This window comes from Myiozetetes cayanensis, unplaced genomic scaffold (genome assembly GCF_022539395.1).
Source record: "Myiozetetes cayanensis isolate MyiCay16 unplaced genomic scaffold, myiCay2020 scf9, whole genome shotgun sequence".
NCBI lineage: Eukaryota > Metazoa > Chordata > Aves > Passeriformes > Tyrannidae > Myiozetetes > Myiozetetes cayanensis.
The window spans coordinates 7,220,638-7,243,963 of NW_026088185.1; the positions used below are offsets into that span (position 1 = coordinate 7,220,638).

General features: G+C 41.0%; 1 protein-coding gene across 5 annotated transcripts in view; it reads left to right on the forward strand.

The window, feature by feature from the left end:
* Positions 1-7,293: 7,293 nt before the first annotated feature.
* MFSD6 (major facilitator superfamily domain containing 6) overlaps positions 7,294-23,326 on the forward strand; it is a 28,787-nt gene continuing 12,754 nt past the window's right edge. For 3 of the 5 annotated variants that reach the window (XM_050340050.1, XM_050340053.1, XM_050340054.1), the window contains exons 1-3: positions 7,806-7,952; positions 15,988-17,583; positions 22,656-22,753. In XM_050340050.1, the coding sequence (XP_050196007.1) occupies positions 16,040-17,583; positions 22,656-22,753 (1,642 nt within the window). In that variant the 5' untranslated portion in view covers positions 7,806-7,952; positions 15,988-16,039. Of the gene's footprint in view, positions 7,543-7,566; positions 7,679-7,805; positions 7,953-15,987; positions 17,584-22,655; positions 22,754-23,326 lie in introns of those variants that run through there. The other 2 variants (XM_050340051.1, XM_050340052.1) reach the window with 2 other exon arrangements.

Below are 23,326 nucleotides of genomic sequence, written 5' to 3' on the forward strand. Positions count from 1 at the left end.
ACACTGCAGAGCCACTGAGTCACAACACAGAACTTTTTACACTATGGCAATACTCGTGTACTCTGATTTGGTAGCATTCATCGAGTTTGCTCCCTTTTTCCACTCTGTCTCCAAAACATCTTAATTTTAGTGAGGTGGTGTATAGCATATGGTTGAAACCCTGTCCTTGTCCAACAAGACAGTGAAAAAATAAAAACTGGGAAACAGTTTAATATCCTTTTTTTTCTGAGTACTTCCTTTGTAAGGTCATTCAGATCCTGCTGACGCTTCCAAACAAACTTTGGAAGATCAAGGAGTTGCCCTGCACTGAAACCTGATACCTGGGAGTGGTACTATTCCTGCAGCCATATACATACAGCTGAAGTCCATATTTTTATCTTCAACTGTATAATTCTGTTAGAAAGACTAAGAAAGATCCTTTGGTGAGTGTGGGTAAAATAAGACATTAAATGGAAGGGACAAACTTCCTCTAAGATTTTTTTTTTTTTTTCTGTTTTGAAGAGAAGCTGCTTCCTAAAACCAGGCTGGGTTTCACAGTAGCTACATTATGGCAACACACTTGACATAAGCTATACTAAATCTCTGCCAAAGACAATGTCACACCACTAATGTAGGGCCTGGTCTTGCCTAAATTGGTCTCTGACTGTCTCTGGTTTTAATAGAAGTTTAGGCCAATACACACTGCAGAATCAGGTTCTTCAAACCTAAATTAGCATTCTGTTGAAAACTAAACATATGTTGTTTTTTTTTCACTGTCAATAATTTTGTTTCCAGGTTTGGAAAAGAAACATTGCTGGGGAGGAATCCAATGAATTTATTAATGAGCTCAGTAAGTATGGAACTATTAATATCCTCTGAGATTTTGTTTGTCTTATTTTTATCTTCAACTTCAGATTCTGAAGTAAACAGATGTTCTGAAGCTTTCCACTGAGAATACTACAGTATGCTGTCTTAAGATTATTTGGATATTGTAGAAAACAAGTAAATAGTTGTATAAAATATTTCTGAAACAATTTGTACTGTTACATGAAGTCTTTATATCACATTACATTGATAGCCAAAAAGAAAGCAAAAACATTTAAAACATTTTTTGTATGTTATTAATGATTTTTCTTTCCAGACAGAAATCTGAATACAAAAATGGAAAAAAGCGCAAACCTTTATTTTCTAACGTTATCTGAGAACATTTAATCTGCTATTACTGTTGCATGGCATGACTGACAATATGGTTTACCTGTCCTTAACACATTTTCAATAGTTGAGTGCTTCTGTTTGTCTAAAAAGCTTCTATTTATTTCACAATCACTTTTGATCAGAGATACTGCTTTAAATCTCAGTGGAACTGACGTCTGTGGCAATTCTCCTACTGACACTTAAGTACTGAGGTCCTTTGTTCTTTACACAGAGGAATATCATCTCAAGAGCTTGAGAAGGGCATCAATAAGCTGCTCATTGTTTTTCCACTTTGAGGAGGGGAAACTGTTTGAAATTCACCTTGAAACTAAATTCAAGTAGCAGTATCATGTGGATGTCCTCTCACTAACCAAGACATTAAAAAAGGTTAACCCATCAGTTATGCTGGAGGTCATGAGATGAAATATAGAATAAAAAGATCAGTATGCTTTTGGGGGAAAGAGGTCAGATGGTTGATTAACACTGACTCCCTTCTGTATGAAAAGTGGCATTTGCTGCTATTATTTATAATGTGGCAAACTCAGCTCTATAGCGAGTTAGATGTGAGGCCTCTGAAGTCAGCAACTAGTCTTGGTCTGAATTTGGGGCAATGTGTCCCTCAGTACAAAAGATTTTTTCACTGCTTGTGTCACATAAGTAGTTTTCATCAAAAATCACATTTACATGTACTAAACAAAAATGCCTGTCTTAGTCTTGGTCTAGGTTTACGAAGCTACATTGTAGAAGGCCTGCATTTAGTCAGGGAGATAAGATTATATGACTGCACTGGAATCTGATTTAAATTAAAAAATTTAAAAAGAAACCCACATAAAAACTAGTTCAGCTAAAAAGTACTCTGAGTTATCACTATTTTTTTAGATATATAAATGGTGAGAGCTAGTCCTTGTATTAAATGAGAAGAGTATGTAGTGCTGTGTAAAGTTATGTTCTTCAATAATTTTTCAATCTGTAGAATCCTGAGCCTCAATTAAAATTTGTTTTGGCCAGGGAATATTTTGCTGTGCAGTGGCATTATATTTACTTTAAAAGCTGTTTTCAGAAATTTAATTTAGTGAAAAAGCTGAGAAGTCAAATTCCCATTGACCTGAAGTCATTGACTAGTAATTAGGAAAGCAGGGATATCTGACCCTCTACGCGTTTCTTTTGTGAATGTAAAGGACAACAATAGTAAAGAATTTCTTGCTCCAATGCTTGTATTTGGTCCCCCCCCCTTGCTCTCAGATGGGATCAGAGAGACCTGGTCAGTTTGCCGTCCCTTGGTCATATACCTGCAGTTATTAAACATGTCAGACATAACAGTTACTTTGTACACTCAGAACACAGCGTAGAAGAATGTTTGTGTTACTAAAGCCACGGAGAGCAAGGACCTCTTGTGCAGGACATGGTTGGCAGAGGAGGTGGGGGTGTATGTCCTATTTTTAAGTACTCTGCCTGCCCTGCTCATTTACATTTTTAACACTTTTAGTGTTTATTTAGAATAAGATGCAGGTGCATGGGGGAGCTATTTGTTTAAGTTTTAGTTGGATCTTTTCTGGGGACCCCACTATAAGAGCGGGTCTAAGTGGATCCTTCTCAAAGCTCTGATTGGTTAAGATTCCCTCCCTCCAATTCCATCAGTACCAGCCACTGCTGCTCACACTACATTTTAAGAATTTAATATTTGTGAGACTCACTGCACATCAAATTCAATACCTGCCAGTGGATTCAAAGGTTCTTGAGGTGAGGAAAGGCTGACTACTGTATAAGCAGACACCCTACAAACAAAAATCTAAACTTAAGGGGAAAAAAAGAGGAAAAAGGTCTATCCAGTAGGAGAAAGTTTGTATATACACACACAATAAACACAGTATACACACTTTCTGTATTGTTTTGTGCATTGTTTTTCCCTTCTCTTTGCTAATGAATGTAATGCTTCCAAAAGTATTTGATTAAAAATTAGAGGAAGGGAGTCCTCTGCTTCCCTGCCAAACCAGACAGATCACTGCAATGGTTGTCTCACTGGCTGTGAATATTTTGTCCTTGGCTACCATTAACATTGCTGCAGCTGTGTATGATTTGCTGAGTCACCGGGTGACTGTTCCTCAGTTCCTCTGTTGGGATTTTTCTCTTACTGGTGACATAGTTGCATTTCATCTTTGAAACATTAGGGAAAAGCCACATTTTTCCTCCTACTGACTTAGAGTCTTCGCAGATGTACAAACTGTTGTGATATGAAGAACTTCCTCAAGAGGAAGAAATAAATGTTGTACTTGCCTTAATGTAGTGCCTCTCTTAGCAGAGGCTTGACCAAAAAAAGTAGTTTTCGCGTTATGCAAAATATATTAAAGATCTGATGGAAATGAAAGCTTTTCTGTTTTCTTTATTGTACTCTGGGACAAGTTCTAGCAGCATAAATCTCACCTTCAGCTTATCTTTCTAATCTTACTGATGTAAATTTTTTTTTTGTTTTGGCTCAGAGTTAAAAGCTTCTAAAGGACAGCAGAATATTTTGGGTCAACCAGAAATTCTTGATTTCAAAGTACAGCTCCAGCTTATGAAAGAAACCTGAAAGTTTTTCTATATGTTAAAATTTGAGCTCCTAGAAACTATTTCCATAAGACAGGGCTCACATACTTTACCTTTGTCACTATTGCAAAATATCAGAAGCACAAGATGCCCATATCATTCATATAATTTACCAGCTGTTTTTTACATGAAAGTTGTCTGTCTTATGCTATATTTGCTTTATTTCCCCTCTAACCTAAGGAACAAGTTGTGGAGTCAGCTGACACCACTGAGTCCTTTTCAAGCTAAATCTAATATGTGCAGTCCCAGCAGTTATTTGTATACGATTTTGTTTATTTTTCTCTTAAGAGGTAACTACTTTGCTTTAACTTTTCAGTTTACTTGGTGCTTTCTTTTGACATTCCATTTGGTTATTTTTTGTTTAAACCATAAATAATTTGTAACTATTTTTGGCAAGCATTCTCACCATGATATACCGTCAAGTTGGATGGGGAACATAAATAGAAATCTTTATAGAGTAACATATGCATTGAAGAAAACCCCCCAGGAACACACAGGCATGGATAAGTTTAATCCAGTGTGTCTTTACAGTACAGAGTTGATTATATGGCATGTATATGTATGATTTATATTTATTCTTTTAAGTATTATTTCTGAGTATTCTAATATCCAGGGGTCAGGTACATATTTATTAATGTCACTCTATTAGCCAAGAGAAAAAGATTGTTGTTTGGTATGTCACATTCATATATCACATTTTACTGTGATATATAGAGCCTGAACCAGAGGTCCTTGAAAAAGAGATATTTCAATTAATTTAAATGGATTTTACACCTGACTCAGCTTGTTATTTTGTTTTATACTAGCAACTATTTTACAGAACTCAAATCAGTCCAGCAGTTTAGTTACCTGGGTAGCATCATCTCCTCAGACGGTAAGATTGATGCAGAAATAGACAACAGGTTAGCAAAGGCATACAGAGCTTTCGGTAAACTCCATAAAAGAGTGTGGCAAAACAAACACCTGAAGAAAAGTACAAAGATCAGCATTTACAGAGCTGTTGTACTGTCTACTCTTCTATATGGGTCCGAATCATGGGTCATTTACCGCCACCACTTGCGTCTCTTAGAACGCTCCCATCAGCGCTGCCTCCATACAATTCTAAACATCCACTGGACTGACTATGTGACCAACACGTCTGTCCTTGAACAGGCAGCAGTCACGAGCATTGAGGCCATGCTGCTGAGAACACAGCTGCACTGGGCAGGGCACATCTCCAGGATACAGGACTACTGCCTCCCTAAGATCGTGCTCTATGGGGAACTTGCCACTGGCTACCGCAAGAGAGGAGCCCCGAAGAGGAGGTACAAGGACTGCCTGAAACAATCCCTCAGCCTTGGCCATATTGATCACCACCATTGGTCTACCCTGGCCTCCAATCGGGAGGCCTGGAGACACACCATCTATAACGCTGCTGCTGCTTTTGAGAACACACGCAGGATCACTCTCGAGGAGAAAAGACAACGCAGAAAGAATCGCGTCTCGTCTGTATCACCTGGGGAGTCTTTCTGCTGTGCCTTCTGCAACCGGACTTGTCTATCTCGCATTGGCCTTTTTAGCCATCAGCGTGCTTGTAGCAAGCGTGGGTAGAGCCCTTCTCAAATCTTCGTTCGCGAAGCCTAGCCATGATGATGAGATGATGATGAGCAACTATTTTAACAGAAAACTTTATACTTAAGTAACTTACAACTATATTTACTTTCCTCTGAACACTGCTTTGCCTAGAAATATTTGTGATAAAAGTACATTAGGACAGTTTGTGTGCCAAGCAGCAGTTTCTCCATTTTTGATAACCTTCATTTTCATAGCTGAAAGAACTCTCTGAGCAAGTGTAATAATGTGTAACAGGCTGTAATACAGATGTTTACACACAATCTCACTGAAAGAAATAACCATGCAGAGCCCTAATATGTTCAGTTTTGCTCAGGCTGGAGTAGCTTATCAGGCTGGAATAATGGTGTTCAGTGGTCAGGCTTTTCACAACACTTCCCACACTGTTGGATTGGGCTTTTAAACTCAGTAAGAAAACATTTCAATATATATATTTAAAATTACATTTTTATACAATATATTATTTATAATATATTATATAGATTTATATATAATATACATAAGATTTTTATGTATATATATATGTATATATAAAGAAAACATTGTACATCACTCAGTCATATTCTATACGCTGGTCCTCAGCTGTAACTTTTTTTTCACATACCTGGTTATGCAACTGCCTGCAAAGAAATGTTACATATTTTGTTTTAATTCCTCTATTCAGAGAGCATTCAAAAGTAAAGTTTTGGGTTGCTTTTTTTTTAAATCTAGGAAGTGTCCCTGGCACCTCCAAAGCCAAGTAGAAAGAAGGGGAATGATCAGGATGCAAGTCCTAAAAAACACAGCTCCAAGAAAAGGTAAAACACAGCTCCAAGGAAAGAAAAAGCACAGCTGCAGAAGATGGTCATATTTCTTAGTGTGTGGTGGGCAATGTTGAGTTATCAGAGTTTAGGGAAAGACTGCTTTTATGGCTCCAGTAAATGTAGTCTGTGACTACAAAATCAGCTTTCTCTTTTCAGTTCACAAACAATGACTGGAAATTATTTGAAATACATGTTCTCCCTAAAAGCATTTTTAGTAATTTGCCAAAAAAGTCTCTATCAAGATTAAACAATTTCAGTTGGAGCAAAGATCTGATTTATTACAGTAACATTTTGTAACAAACCCCTCACTACAGGAGCTGATGGTTGTCTGTCTGTGCGTTCTGCAAGATTACAGGAGGCCTGTGCTCCTGATCTCAGACGTGGCTTCTCTTTGTGCTTAATTAGCCACAGGGGAGATTCTCAAAGATGAAGAGTTCTGAAAATCCTTCCAGAGACAGATGATAAACAAGCCTTCTCCTGCCCCAGGTCATCTCCCCTAGGAAATTCAGCTTTGGTCTCCTGCCTCCTTCAGGAGAAGCCTTTATGTAGAGGTAGGCAAGATTTTAGCAGGACAGTGTCCTCAATGGCAGGTGTATCCATGTACAGAGATGGTGTCCCAACAGTATGTCACGTGGCAGGGGAACAACCTGGAGAGAGCATCATCTTCCATGGAGTCTGGAGGCCCTTCCACTTTGATGAGGACTCCAATCAAATGGGTTGAACGCCCATCATGCCCCCGTTCCTGTCTGTCTGCCTCAATCATGCGAACTTGTGGGTTTATTTCAATTTCTGCCCTTGGGCAAAATCATGCAATTTTTTTTCCTTGCAGAAATGGGGTCCTCCCTCAGAAAAGGGAGGTACAAATATGAAGATGCAAGTAATAATGTGTTTGTTTTGTGGTATCCCAGTGAACAATGCCTGCAGTCAGGTCAGTGTCCTGGGCAGAAGCTGCCTGTGCTGTGCACCTGAGGGGGATGGCCAGTGGAGTTTACTCGTTTTATTGACCTGCTTGGACTAGGGCCCAGTGTGCACTCTTCTGTAAAGAACACCAGCACTTGAGCTTAATCCTCAGACGGCTTTAGTACCTGCTGTTCAGCTCGGGACTGATAAACAACCCACATCTCAGGCTGGCCTTTCTCTTTCTGATCATTCCCTTTCTTTAGTTCAACACTGCTGACCTTTTGATATTGCAGCACGGATCAGCTGTTGCTCAGGAGTCACTCTGCCTTTTTCTGCCTCAACATTATGGGGAGCTGGGGGAAGATTATATTGTTGTTGTTTTAAGCATTTACGTAATTTTATTTGAGTGTTAAGTCTGGAAACAATGCCACCGAAGAGGTGATGCCAGTGGCTGCGAAAGGCACTACAGGTAATTAATTCGTTACGCTGTTAATACGCGTTGGGAACTTACAAGGAGCAGGAAGCGCTACGAATGTCATTCGGCCGTTCGGGACCCGCGAACGCTCCGCGGACACTGTTTTAAAACCCGACTCGTCCCAGCGCAGGTACAGACCCCCGCAAGGCAGCACCTGGGTGCGGGATTCCCCCCAGGCGGGATGGGCCTGGGCCTTGCGGAGGCGGTGCCGGTGCCGGTGGGGGGCGGCTCCGCCCGTGGCTGCCGCCCGTCCTTCCCGCAGCGCCCCTGCGCGGCGGCGGCGCGGCCGGGCCGGGGGGGGCGGGAGGTGCGCGGAGCCGCTGCCCGCAGCAGCAGCCGCGGCGGCAGGAAGGGGCTGCGATGCTCCCGGCCGAGTGTCCCCCCCGGAGCCGCCCCTGGGCGAGGTGAGTCAGCGCGGCCCCGCGGTGCCCCCGCTGGGGGCTGGGCCGGCAGCCAGGGTCGCCCGCCGGGGCGCCGCCGCCTCCTCCCCTGTCCCCGCTCCGCGTGCACCCACCGGCGGGCCCCGGCCGTGGCGCTCCGGGCCGGGGGGAGCCGGGCGGCCGCTGGGCCGAGGAGGCCGTGCCTTTCCGGGCTCTGTCCCGGTACCGGCGGGCCTCGTCGCCGCGACCGCCCGGGATGCTGCCGGTGGGCCCGCGCCGGAGCCTCTCCCGGCGCTCCCTCCCGGAGGCGTTTTTCCTGCCGCGCCGGGGCCGGGGCCGGGGCCGGTCAGCTGCGCCTCAGCGGAGCCGGGCGGCCGTGCCAGTGCCGCCGGCCCTGCGCTGCGAGCGGAGCTCGGCGGGCCCCAGCCCGCCCCTCCAGGAGCTCGACCCCTGCCCAGAGCCCCCCGCCCTCCTCGCGGCAGGGTCGTGGTCCCCGGGGGTGGCCGCTGGTCGGGCTGTGTCCCACGGGAGCTCCTGCACAGGCATCCCGCACTTCTCTCAGCCGCCAGCATCCAGGCGTGGCGTTACGTGTGGCTGTCACTCGGATCCAGAGCACTTAACATCCTTAAAAGACCAGGGGCTTTAGTAAGCGGGTTGTCAGTTGTTCCTCTGTTTATTGAAACAAGCGTAGGAATAGATGCTTGTTTAGGAAATCAGTGCTGAAGGTGTCGTAGGTGCTACGGATGCCTGCTATGTTCAAGTTTGACGGAGTTTAAAACCCACGTCTGCTCAGCAGCTCTGAAGTTTTAACAGCAGGCTTTTTTTAAATGTTGTGTTAATGAAAAGGGCAGTGTTGGGGAGTGATGAACTTGGAGTTTAGGAGAGAGGATAGTGGCTGTGTGAACATTACACTGAAGTGTTTCAGTAAGAATTCACCCCAGACATTATTGCTTTACTAAGATACATTGGGTCTTATCCACTATAGTTAGTAATGTCCAAGGAAAGAGATTGTAAAATGCTACTTTTCTAGCTTTTTCATTGTGCGTTTTTTCCCTGGATAGAAATAGTAGACAAAGGCGACATTTACTTTATTGTTTACATTCTCTGAAGACCCACTGGGGAATAGGGGAAAAGAAACCAATTCTCTCTTTAAGCATAGTGTTTGTGATAGCAGTCATAAACCCAGGGAAAACCCTGAGAAGACTTAAAAAAAAATTTCAAACAGATGAAATGAGAGCAAAAGCTGACAATGTGAGGAAGCTGTGGTTGATCACTAATGTGGCTGGTGCTAGAGCAGAACTTAAACACCACCTAAAATTCATCTTAATTTTAAGCTAGAGCACAATGGGCCTGAGTTTATATAGCAGTGTGGGAAAGTGAACCGGTGATAGCCGGTGGCAGTTGGTCCCTGAGGCTGGGAATTGACAGGAAGGCCTCTCTGTTTTGCAACAGCCCACTGCTCCTGCCAGGCTTGGTGGGGCAGCTGGGTGCCTGTGTCCCTCCCCAGCACTGGCAGCAGTGTGCTCCTGGAGTCCTGCAGCTCTGGGCACTTGCCTGGTGTGCAATTAAAGACACTTGTTATTTACCATCATTAATCAAGTGTAAACCTTGGCGGTGTGGGTACATAGTTGGCAAATTGAAAACTGGTTGAAAGAACTGGAGACTAACGCTGACTAAAAATAAACTGTTTAACACATAAGAGTTTACTAGGACATTTTAATGTGCATGTAGTAAATGGAGAACAAGACTGGAAAGCAGGAGTCATAAGATGTGAGTTAAATGGTTTTCTTAAACATGAGGCTCTGATAGTGTTCTTTTCTTTAATGTTAATCGTAGCACTGTTGTAGCAACTTGGCAACTTCAGACCTATCATAAAATGCATTAAACCTGTTTTAATGCAAAAAGCTGTTTTAAACCTGATCTTGACATACTTCAGACATGCTGTTGTCTCTCAGTGTAATTGACTAAATGTGTCAGTGCATATTGAAGAAGTGGAAAAATCTAGAGACCAACACATTAAGTAAATGCATATCAGCAACACAAAGCGATTTCAGGAGTTAAGTGCTTTAGAAGGAGGTGGTTTCACTTCATGGAAACCCTAATTATGATGGTTAACGTTACAATACTTGTGTCTTACTTCAGACCTGAAACAAATACATTTCCCAGCACTTAGGTTAATTCATTATATGTGAGTTATTCCTGATAAATTCAGAGCCAGGTGTCCAAGTGACGGCCTCTCAGGAGGAACTGCTTACCTTTGGAGAACAGGGGATGATGTGGGGCAGGTGGGTAGGCCTGTGGGAGTTGGTCTTGTATGGCTCGGCTTAGAGATCAGCTCCTCCAAGGGCTCTGCCTGCAGGTTGGCTTCCCTGGGAGAGGTTTGGGAACGTGATGCAAGAGTAAATGAAGTCTGTGCACTCCACTGACACAATGTAAGTTGTTTGCATAACATTCTCCTTTTTGGCATGGACACGGTCAACAGCACCAAACTACTCCTTAGGGATGAAACATGCTTGAAAATGGAAAACATGGTCTATTATTCACGTTTATTGCTGCGGTGCTGTGTAGGCCTGCTGGATGCAGGGCTTGGTTCTGGAGGTGCTGAACGGATACTGTAGCAGAAAGACTTTGATCCAAAGGTTTTGTAGCTTAGGTCAATGAGACAAGTGGGGCTGAGGAGGAGGTGGTGTGCATGGGCAATATGGTGGATACACTCGTGGCAGTTTCACCAGCTGGGGAATGAGGGAGGTGAGGTTTCTTTGGAAGATGGATAGTTTTTAAGTCTACTTCACTAGCACAGACCTGTTCTGAATCAAACAGTAATTAGTGACTGGAAAAACCGGGATTTTGAAGAAACATGTTTTCTATTAGCAGATTTAAATATGTTGGTATGAGAACTCATGGAATTTAATGTATTTGGTACAAAGTCAGTTTTCTAGTCAGTGAAATTCTGGAAGGGATGAAAAAAAGATGTGGTGCCATCCTGACTGGCTTTGATTTATCCACACAATGCAAACAGCAAGCTAGTCTGCTCTGTTCATACAACTACATATTATTTGAGAGATTAATTGATGATTCCTGTTTCCAAATTCTACTTTTGGTGTATGTTTTCTGAGACTGTATAAATATAAATTTTCTACTGTGAGTCATTTTGCTATGTAGGGTTAAGCCTCTAGATCACTTGCACTGTCTTGTGATGAGCTGTTGTGGTGGTTTTTTTCTTTGTTGTTTAATGTTCATATACATCCAAACCTGGATTTTGAGGCTCTGCTTTGTGAGTTTTAATTATGCTTTAATTCTCAAAGCCTAGTGAATGCCATATTTACACTGAATTAAACTTTATTTTAGAACAACAGTACTCCTTCACCTCAGATCTAACTTTTTGTTGGTCTGCAAGTGAAGTTTCAATGCCTGGCGCTGTAAGTGCCATGGTATTTTCCCTGAGAGGTTTAGGGATTTGCTACCCCAGTCTGATCTGTTGATTGGCTTTTTTTTTTTTTTTTTTCTTTCCCCTGAGGTACAGTACAAAGAAGGTGTTTGGTTGGGGTTTTTTCCAAAGGTTTTGAGAAGTGACTCTGAGGGGAGAGCAGAGTTTTTAGTATACTGTATTATTTTTCTTATTATAATTTTCCTCTGTTTTGCAAGAAACTTCTTGTAATGTAGGGTTGTCTTGAATAGATTATCTTTTTATCCTTTCTGATCTTGAAATCCTCTTAATTATTGGGAGAGCCAGAGTAAATGAGGATTGATTTAAGAAATAAAAAAGGCAAGAATGCCAAGAAGATACTTAATTAAATGCAGAATATCCATATTTGCATCTTTTTAACTATCTGCCAAAGAACCTCCTTACAGTCATTAAAATGACCCCTGCATTGTCATCACTGAACTCCTTGGACAAATTGTTTTTCCTCCATTCCTCAGATAGTTGCTCAGAGGTACAAGTCTGCAGAGAAGATGCCGTGGCCATTTGCAGAAGATGACCGGATAAAAAAGCGTGTCATAGATCTAAGGGTTTGAAAGTGGATTTTAACTTGCTGGAGGAGTAGATATAAAATCAGGTGGCAGGAATCTGTATCAGGAAACTTAGAAAAAATCATAGGCTCTACTTACATTAAAAAAAGAATCCTATCTGTGCAAATCTTGAAGGGAGAATAGCCTTGTGGTTAACAAGTACATTCTTTATATCTGAAGGAGAAGCACATGCAGTTGTGCATAAAGAGGCTCAGAGCACATGTGATCCTGCAGAATAATTCCCAGTCTGAGGGAGCTGGGTGAGCTACGAGCTTCCCATGCAGCTGTGAGGGATGTACGGTCCTGGGCCAGTACAGTGGGGTCATGGGCTGGGAGGGGAACAGGTGTTTCCATTGTAGCCGTGTCAGGGATGACCAGAGAACAAGTGTGTTCCAAGCTGTGTAGTGGTATGGAAATGTAAACCTGTGTCAAGATAAAAGCTTGTTTGTCTGCCAGAGGATGGAAGTGCTCTCTTATGATGTACATCTGATGTGCTGTCTGCCTGCCATGCCTCTTCCCTTTCCCTTTGCTGGGCTTTCTCAGGATCCTTGCAGAAGTTCCTTCCAATATGCATGTTAGGGCTTTGCTGTGTGTTTGTGCACTTGTTTGGGGAAAACAACCTTCAAACTGTTACTCCTGTTTTTTAAAGTGATGGTTTTTTAGACTCAGAAACCTCTTTGGTCTCACTTGTCATGACTGAACTGATGACATTCAACAGGCCTCTACCAAAACTTTGTGCTCTCTTCAGCCTCAAATGAGTTAAAATTTATATCCACTCTAAAATCTATTCTGTTTACTCTCTGAACCTTCCTTCCTCACTCCTGTTCTCTGTTGTTCATTTTAAACTTACCAGTAGTGCTTGTCTTTTGCCCTCCTACCATCTCGTGGGTCAGAAAAAGTTTTTGCAAAATGAAGATACAGTATTTGAAGGCTGTGGTTAAAATAACCAGCAGATAACTACATTGTTCTTACTCAGAAGTACATTGTTTTTCCATCTGTTTGGTTTGCTGCACGTTCAATCCCCGACTGGCACGGGGTTTTTGTCAGTAGAAGGAAAGCCCTGTAGATTCAGGGTTTTTTTCATAGATTTTTTCAGTGACAATACCCCTTTGTTCATGTTGTCATTTTCAGGCATTTATTTTTAGAACTTAAAAAATTGCTCAATATCAGTTTCAAAAACCTGACTCCTAAACTAACTAGTGATCAAAACAATAAAGAATGCCATATGGTTCCTACCAGTCTTGACAAGGTTATATCTCTGAAGAGTATATTCTGTGTTATTAATAATATTCAATGAAACACTCTCAGTGTGGAAAAATATTTACTGAAGTTATTATGAAATATACTTCTCATAGCATTCTAACCCAAGATGTTCTAGTCAGAATACCAGGATTTTTGGAGTAATCTTTGCACACACTGTGTTAGGAGAAGATGGATGCTGAGGCTGATATAAATTATTGAGAGGGGCATAATATGTAGCAACTGAAGTGTTTAAAGATTAACAGTATAATTATTTGTAATATACCCACTATTCATATGGCATGTGAAATTTAAGTTCCACTTCAGTAGAGAAAGGAAACTAAATTAAAAAAGATTGAATAGTAATTGGTCTGAAAGCCTTTGGTATAATTCATATGAAACCAGATGGCTCAGAGCTCATGTACAGGAATAAGGAATATGGCTGCGTTGTTTAAATCAGGATAATTTCAAGTCCTATACTTGCAAAGAATATGTCCTAAATTATTTGTCCTGAAATATCCACATGGTTAAAATGTGAGTTCTATCTTGTCGTGATAGAAGAGGGAACAGGGAGGAAATCTGTTCTTCACAATTAAATGCTGTCAAGCTCTGAGGCAGCTAAGTAAGCAAGTTGCTGTAAACAGATGAGCATATACCGAAAGCTCAGTTACATCCCCTTGACATAATTGGGCCCTGCACAAGTTCTGGAGTCTTTGTTGTCAAAGCAAGGCGAGGCATGAAGAAAATAAGAGCACTGATCTAATTTACGCATTAGAAGGACTTGTTTTCTGGATATAGAAATGAGCAAAAAACCCACAGTCCTTCCAACAGTCAGGTGGATGTGGCTGGCTGAACCAAAAATTGCAGGAGCTCACTAGGCTGCTGCTGGGTTTTGGTTCATGTGGCTTTTGATGGTAGCAGGTAAGAGCAAGAAAGTGTGCTTTCTCATTTGATGGTTTTAACAACTTAATTAAGACTGTCTAAACTTTTGACACTTTAAATGCCTTTTTTTTTTTTTTAATATAATTGTCCCTGAAGAAACTGGAGGAAAAAAACCCAAGACTGTATGTATGTGCTGGCATTATTTTTATTAACTTCTGACCTCGAATACATGAATATTTAAGGTTCCAAGATTTTTGTGCAGCCTTTTCTCTGTAAGTGAAACCAGAGATCCTCACAGATAGTATCCCATAGAAATGACATTTAAAAGCGAAAAACATACACGAACCTTATGAGTGTTTGGGAGTTTAATGATGGTATTTTTAGACTTGTCTATCACTGAACTGTGTAAGGTTTAGATTATTTTAAAGAACTTTTGTTTTTAGAAATACCCCTGGCTTGTTTTGTCAGTCATTATTTGGTTTTTGAATCAGTAAGAAACAATTAATGTAACATACTAGTGAATGTTAGTCTCTTCTCTTAGCCTTGTACCAGTTTTCAAATGCACTGTCAGTATTTAAATATTGATAAACTAATTAAAGGCACTGAATATATCAATGCATGACTAATTTTAAGGGGATAAAACTGTGCTTCCAGTTGAGTTTTGAAAGACTATTGATTTCATTGTGCTCCTCTTCTTGGAATAAAGTGCAGACCTGCAAAAAATACTTATCATAGAATCATAAAATATCCTGAGTTGGAAAGGACTCACAAGGATCATCCTCTCCAAATTCTTAGAGAAGGTCCAGGTCATAAATTGAGTGCTCTTAGAGAAATTTCAGGTTCTTCTGACATAAAATGTTCTTTTCAAATAGCGGTCTCTCAAAAGGTTTCTCTGTGATAATAATACCAGTCCAATGAGCTAAGCTTCCTAGGTTAAATTTACAGATACTAATAGAGCAAAAATAATTTTCTAATTATTATTTTGAGCTGCTACCCTGCTGGCAGATCTGGTTTTTATTCCTTGAAAGGGAAGCTTTTCTTAGCTAGCCGAGCTTATTGGAACGAGTTGTTGTTTTTAAATGTGAAAGCTGGTTGATCAGCTCAAAGTCTTAAGGGCTGGGGAATTTATTTTTTAGCATTGCGTGTCAGTTTTGTAGTCTTTTACTTCTGCAAAGGATAAGTATGGGCAGTTGCAGTGCAGTTATCTCCCAATCCACCAATTTCAGAATTTGGCTTGAAGATACCATGGTAGGGCCTGTCTCTGTGTTTCTTTGCTCCCAGGTCTTTGATGTCTTCGAAGTCGTTATCCTAATTTCAATCTCAAAGCCTAATCCTAATTCCCACCCCTCTTGCCATTCAGCCTAGAAGCTCAAACCTCCCACTGATTTCTGCTGTGGTTGGTTGTGGAGTGCTTAAAAAATCATTTTTTGAGAAGAGACTGATGAACCTTTTGAAGGCCATCATGAGGCTTTGGATAATAATTTGTTTGGATGATTAAAAATACCCATATATATATATATATGTGGCTGCATTATTTAATTGCGAAACCATGGCTATTGTTTGGTACAGTGGGGAATACTGAAAATAAAGCGGGTAGCCTTGGGGGAGAAAAGACAACTTGAAAGAAGAGACTTGCAAAGGATAGCACTTAATTGCCACAGTTACTCTGAATTTATAAATTATTCTCTGTCCTAAACATGAAAGATGTTTTATTGCACAATGTTAAAGCTACTGTTGGGAGAACTTCACAGAATTGGTCATACAACACCCTACCATGTACCACTAGTTTAGACAAAGGGTCTAATACTGCATTTATTGCTCAGGAGTGTCACTGACAAAAAAGAAGCTGTCTTTGTTCTTGATGGCTGGCATTGCAGGTCTGTTCCTGTGTGGTACCTTACCCAGGTTATGTTTTGTTTGTTTGCAGGGTAGCCCTCATTCCTTGAGAGTCCACCAGGTACTGGATGCTGTGGTGAACCATGGCAGCTGATGATAAGGTTGCCATTCTAACCGATGATGAAGAAGAGCAGAAGAGAAAGTATGTGCTTGCTGATCCTTTTAACGGCGTCTCCAAGGATCAGGACTTGCCAGCCAATAATGAATCCCCTTCAACGGAGACAACCACTGTCCCAGATGAAGAGTTGGATTGGTTAGAAAAGCACTGTGTCAAAATAAACAACGATCTCTTGATCTCAAAGGTCTTTTATTTTTTCTTCTATTCTGCATATGGCTCTCTCTACCCCTTGCTGCCCGTGTATTACAAGCAGCTGGGTATGTCACCCAGCCAGAGTGGACTTCTGGTGGGCATCAGGTACTTTATTGAGTTCTGCAGTGCTCCCTTCTGGGGAGTGGTGGCAGATCGCTTCAAGAAAGGCAAGATCGTCCTCCTGTTCTCACTTTTGTGCTGGGTTTTATTTAACCTGGGGATTGGGTTTGTCAGACCAGCCACCTTAAGGTGTGTACCAAAGGGCCTTCCCCCAGCACACCCCACCAACGCAAGCAGCCTTTTAACAACAGTTTCCCAAAACGCCTCGACGTCCCCTCCACTGACAACAGTGAGTGCTGCATCCCCAAACATTCGTGGGAAGAGAGACCTGCTCGCTTCCAGTCCAGTCACTTTGGAAACAACAGGGACAGCTAATCCTGAAATAACATTCCTGTCACCTACACAGAGCAGCGATGTGGATTTTATCTTGGAAAACAGTACCCATTTGATTCTGAAAAACACCACCACTAGCCCAACCTCTCCGGGGAACATGACTCCGAGTGCCACCCCAACTGCCATGAGCACAAAGCCAACGCCTTCCGACCAAGCTGTGCTCGTTTATGATCAACAAGAAGTAGAGGCCATCTTCCTACTCATCCTGCTGGTTGTCATAATAGGAGAATTTTTCAGTGCTTCCTCTGTTACTATTGTGGACACCATAACCCTGCAGTACCTTGGCAAACACAGGGACCGGTATGGATTGCAGCGTATGTGGGGGTCCCTGGGCTGGGGGCTGGCCATGCTCTCCGTGGGAATTGGCATTGACTACACCCATACAGAAGTTAGCATTGAAGGTCAAGGATGTAAAGCCCCTGAGTACAAGAACTACAGGATCGTCTTCATTGTTTTTGGTGTGCTGATGACAATGGCGTTAATTGTGGCCACCCAGTTCCGGTTTCATTACGCACACTTCAAACAAGATGAAAATAAGAGAAAAGAGGTAGAAATCTCACAGGTAGACAGAAATACTTCCAACGAATCCTCGGATAACACTCCTACCAGCATGAGCCAGTCGCAGTCTTTCAGTTTTTGGGACCTAATAAAACTGCTGTGCAGTATCCAGTATGGCTCCGTGCTCTTCGTGGCATGGTTCATGGGGTTTGGATATGGCTTCGTGTTCACCTTTCTCTACTGGCACTTGGAAGACCTGAATGGCACCACTACTCTCTTTGGAGTTTGTTCTGTGCTCAGTCACGTGTCTGAGCTCACTGCCTACTTCTTCAGCCACAAACTCATTGAACTGGTTGGTCACATCAGGTAAGATGGTAGGAATCATTAAAGAGCTTTACAAAAAACGACGATTCTCAGGCTCACCCTTGTGCTACAAAGTGAAATTCAAGCTAATCCTTCTCTTTTTTTTTTTTTTTTTTTTTTAATTCCAAATCCTGTTCAGTTACACAGCTCACATGATGGAGTTTTTGTTATTTTATGAGTTGAAAATGCTCTGAAATGCTTCCTTTGTGTTTGAGTTGCGTGTTAGTATGGGCTTTATGCCTGACACCGTAACCTCTTGCAGATGGTTCCAGGAGACATCCTAGTTCCCTGATGCAGTGCTGTGTTAGAGGTCTTTACAAATTGCCACCCACTCAAGGGTTGTCTGTTTTGACATATAAATACCATTAATTTTTCAGGTTTTTTCCTGTGAGTAGCAGCATTCTGAGCACCTCCTGCTTTAGCCTGCTTCCCCTTGCAGGACAGTTCTTTGTCCCCACAGTAGCCTGGAAAGGTGTCAGTTGCAGGCTGAGAGGGGAGAAGGATGAGATGAGGAAATGAGGTGAGCACCTCCTGTGCATATGGCCTCGTAATCAGACTCTGGGTGTTGGCAGAATGAGGTTGCAGCCTGGCAGTGTCACTTACCAGTTCAGGGCTTGCTCTCCTCCTTTAGTTGCAGCTACTGAAGCGAGGTGGCTGGAGGGCTCCTCCTGTAGTTTTTACCTTGTGTAAGTGAAACTGACTGCTTCCAGAATGTGGAGAACATTGTTTTCCACTAATTTCACAATTGACCTAATTTCCACATATTCTAAATCTCTTCACTACTCTTTAAAAGAAGCTCAGAGGAGGAAAGCTAGGAGAGGAACTGAGTTAATGAAGTCATAAAGATGGGTTTTTTTTAATTTACTCAGGTGCTTTGTGCAACTGAGCATAGAGTTCTGTGTGTTGTTAGCATCATACCCTTTCCAAATGCCCAGTTTATATTTATACACTCATTGAGGTGTAAGTATTTTTAAACTGTTTGTACTGTTCTTTTTGTGCATTCTTTTGTGTGGTTTTTCTCTTTGTTTTGTCTTTATTGGGATGAATTTTCTCATTCATTTGACCTCTACTAAAAGTGTCTGAGATGCTTAGCACAGTAATTTGAGAGATTACTTAGAAGATGCGGGGTTTTTTCTTACTTTAAACTGAGGAAGATCTCTTTACTTTGAGTCAGTCTTCTAATCTCTGAATTTAACAATAATTAGTAACAGAAAATGACACCTTGCATGCAAAGACTGGAGGAAGGACATGATGATGGAGGAGTGGTGAGAATAGATCACAGTCTTGACAGCTAAAGATAACTTGAGTATGCTCTTTCAGTGTATATTGTTATAGTACAAAGTTCAGGCTTAGACTTCAACTGAAGAAAGAATGAAAAACCAAAGAGTGGTAGGGTTGTTAATAAGATGAAATGGAAGGGATAGGAGTGTTGGCCAGTGAAAGGAAGGATGATGTATGGGATTAACTCTCTCTTTTTCTTTTTTTTTTTTTCCTCGCACTGTTAAGCCTAGGAATCCAAGACTGGATCGAGATTAAATTGTTCTAGTTCCTGTTTGCCATGAAACAGCATTCTTTATACCTACACCTGGGAAGTGTACATTAGTCATATTTGAATGTTATCTAATGCTTACTTGTATTTAGTCATCACAGTCTGAGACAGCTCATGGTTGTTTCTGTTCTTGTACTTCCTGAACCTCATATAGTGCATGGTGTGTTGAGAGGAGGCATATTCTTTGACAGTTCTGTACATGTCTCGACTGCTACCTTGTAGTACAGGTATTCATCTTCCCATTAATAAGGGCCAATAGCCTCCAACTATACATCCTTCTTGGAACTGTCTTAGCCCAAGCATTTGGGATCGGTATTCTGTTGGGGGGTTTTTTTGTGTGGGTTTTCTTTTTTTTTAATAGCTCAAAATTCCTTTCTTCTGGGTTGTTAAACTGGATGTAGACAGTCTTTCTGCAGTATTTACTTGAATGTTTGTCATTCAATCTTTCTTTCTTGTCCAAATTGTTTGAAGACAGGCAGGAGTACTAGAATTGCATGCAGTGTCACAGTAGCAGAAGAAAACTGTTGAGTGTCCTTTATAGAACTAAAGAAGATAGTCTTTACACCTTGCCAGACAAAAACTTAGTTTCCCTTTCTGAGCCTTGTGAAGCTTTCTGTTCCTACTATTGTATGTGTTGGCATATAAGACCCTTAAAACACTCTGAAACCTATTCTGTTTTACAGGGTTTTTTTAACTAACACTCAAATTATTGTCCAAGCATTTTAAGCATGACCATATTAAATATGTGCTGATTAAAATGCCCAATTTCTGACTTCACTAGCTCTGCTTTTCATACACTTGTTAACTGCATGTGTGCATATGTTGTACATGCTTCTAGTGTTTTTTTGAGAGGATATTAGGAATAAATTCTTTACTGTGAGGATGGTGAGGCTGGAACAGGTTGCCAGACAAGCCGTGGATGCCCCATCCCTGGAAGTGTTCAAGGCCAGGTTGGATGGAGCTCTGAGCAACCTGGTCTAGTGAACATGTCCCTCCCATGGCAGGGGAGTTGAAGCTGGGATGATCTTAAAGGTCCCTTCCAACTCAAATCATTCTGTGATTTTATGATACTAGGACAAAAAAGTGTACAAACCTGGCTATCAAATATTTAGTCCCCCTTGTTGAATGTTATGATGTAGAAACACTCATAACTGCCAGTGGCTTTAGGAAGATGATGTTAAGCTCTGAAAATAACCTCCTACTTGAGGTTAGGTTTGAATGTGTTTGTCTGACCACAATTCCAGCATGTTTTTATAGGAAGTAGACACTGGTAGTCATGGCTGTAAACAACTTAGTCTCGTTAACATAGATTCAGGGCTTTGAACGTTTAACTTGGGAATTGAATATGGTGTCCCTATGGATACTGCATATAGGGTTCATAAAGAAAATCTCTTGACATTTTCCATGTAGGTCTGATAAGGAGTCTAAGTGATTATTACAAATACGTTTTTGAAAGGACTCTCTAAATACACAGAAGTTTTTGTGACGTACCCCTCGAAAACCATAATTATTGAAATCTTCATAAACTGTAATTTACCTGAAAGTCTATACATATTCTGACAAATTAAGAGACAGAAGTTGACTAAATTGCTGCTCTTAAACTTTGAATCCAAATCTTTCTGCAAATGTAACATGACAGAAAAGCACAGGTACATGAGTGTTAGTGGTGATGGAGAAACTGAAGCAGGAGAAGATCTCTTCACATCTCTGGTCTGTGATAGGGAACAGCTGAGATGGGAAGAAAGTTCTTGGTGAAAAGCCAAGTTTTTGCTAGAGAAAAGTGAAATTAAACTGTCAAGAACAGGTCCTAAACAGAGAGCTGGGCACATCTGCACTGCTGATGAAGAAGGACAAGTGTATGGGTACAAGTATTTGTATCCCCAAGAATGTGCATGGGCCTTTCTAGTAGGGGGATGAAGACAGGACCCTGCAGACCTTTCATGTTTTGTTACTTTTGTGGCCAGTGTGTCCTAATACACTTCAGAAATGTGGTTGTACATAAGAAGTACATCAAGTTGTGGCTATGAAAGGAACCAAGTTATTTGTTTGGAACAGAAGGCATTAATTAAAGGATGAGACGAAATTTATGATGAATGGCACAAAGAACAAGTTTGTTCTCTTTATTGTATAATAGCAAACATTTTCATGGCTTTCTGTGTTTTCTTCCATGAATGCTTGGGCTTGTGTTGCCTAAAGGCAGCTTAAACCAGCTATTCGTGGACCTCACATGTGTCTGGAAGCAGCAGAGCTTGGTTTGATGTGTGACTGGGTGGGGACAACTTCCTGCAAATTTACCCCACTTGTTGAAAGTAAATTCATGTTGTTGTGAAATGCATGGAGCTGTCTCTAGAATTTTGAATGTTTTTGATATCACTGATGTAATGAAAACAAATGGTACTGGTATTTTTGCTGTCAGCATGTGTGTTTGGAGACCTCAAGTGTTAACAAGATGCTGCATTTTTGTGATTGTGTTTCACTCTTGATTTTCAGTGGCTCTGGACCATTGAATTAAATCTCAGTCTGCCTTTGTAGAATAAATAACTAAAAAAGCAGCACAAAGAATAATGAGCCCTTTCACTGTGTCTGTGCTTCACCTTGATTATCAATTGTCATTTATTTCACTTGTGCTGAACCACAGGTCAACCAAGAAGCCATGTTTGAACAATAAATTATCCTTGTCCCTGAAAAAAAATCTTTAAAGATGGCAATAGCATCTTTTCTCAGGCTGTAAACATGTTTTGAATTAAGTCTTTGTTTCCTAAGATCCATGTAAAAATAAGAAAAAGCTGGATGAATGAGCACTCTGGAGGGAAGCTTTGCTAAATGGGAAAACTGGAAGGGAAAAGTCATCAGGTTAAATGTACAGTGGGAAATGGCACTGCACAAGGTAGTCTTTGTGTTTCATTGTTTAAAAACTCGTGTAAGAGCTTTATTTTCTCTAAATTCTGAGATGCAGCATCTGCTGCTTTTCAACAGGATGGTTAAGTTTTATCCTGAGGCATGTTGTTATAAACCATATTGCTTCTGTGGGATGTGTTTTAGAGTAGTTCTGAGCAGTTTTCAGATACTGGGACTATAAACTTGTATTAATTGGAGTAAAATTAATTCCTTTAATACAAACCTGCTCCAGGCTTACACTGAAAAGGGCAGAATGAACCTCTGGATGAATAGAAAATAAGATTGTTTGGAAACGAATGCACTTAAAAGTGGTCTCTCTGAAATACATTCCTGTGCAGAGCTTGCATGGAACCACAGAGCTTAGTTAAAAACTCAGTGGATCTGCTGTCTGTTTGATTTTATTTAATTTTTTTTTTTTGTGTTAGGATTTTGAATGTGTTTGGGGTGGGCAAGAGGAGAGTTTATGCTTGGGTGTAGGACATAAGGGATATATTTTATGTTGAGCAAATACTTCAGACTTGCAAACTGTCCACACGCAAATAACTTCTGAACCAGTAAACTATATTATAACATACCAGAAAGGGAAAGTGCAAACTATCCTGACTTCTCTTTTCCTTACTTCCTTTAGAGTGCTTTATATTGGTCTTGCCTGTAATACAGCACGATACATCTACATCTCCTATCTGGAAAATGCCTGGACTGTTCTTCCGATGGAAGTACTTCAAGGTAAGATAGCTCAGTGATCACCTTCCAGTATAAGGTGAGGTGCTTCCATTTATCTTGCTTTCAAGTGAACTATACTTAAGTAGAAAAATCAGTATTTCTCTATTTTTTTGGCCACAAATGCCCCAGAAGACACATGTTCATAAAGCACATAAACCATTACTGTTTATCTTGGGAAATATTTGACGTCAGAAGGGAGGGTATGCAGTTGATTGTGCACAGTTCTCTGTTTATTCAAACAGAACTGTGTGAGACCAACACACCCTTAAACTAAACAAAGAGACTGCAAATCCTGTTTGGTGATAAATGTGAACTTCATTAAACGTGAAAGGTTGGGGTTCTTGAAAGGATACCGTTAAAAAACCCCGAACATAGTCTGAGTCGTTGTCTCTCTTAAAATATTTTGTAGTTTTTCAGTGGTATTGTTCAGCCAATACTTGTAGATTAGAGATTTTTTTTCTTTTAATAGCTAGAGAAGAATTTCTTTCAATAGCTCTCTCTCTGCTAATAGAGCTTCTCTAAGACACTTGCCCTTTCACTGTCTTATTTAGAAGGACAGAGGTTTGGCCTATGAAA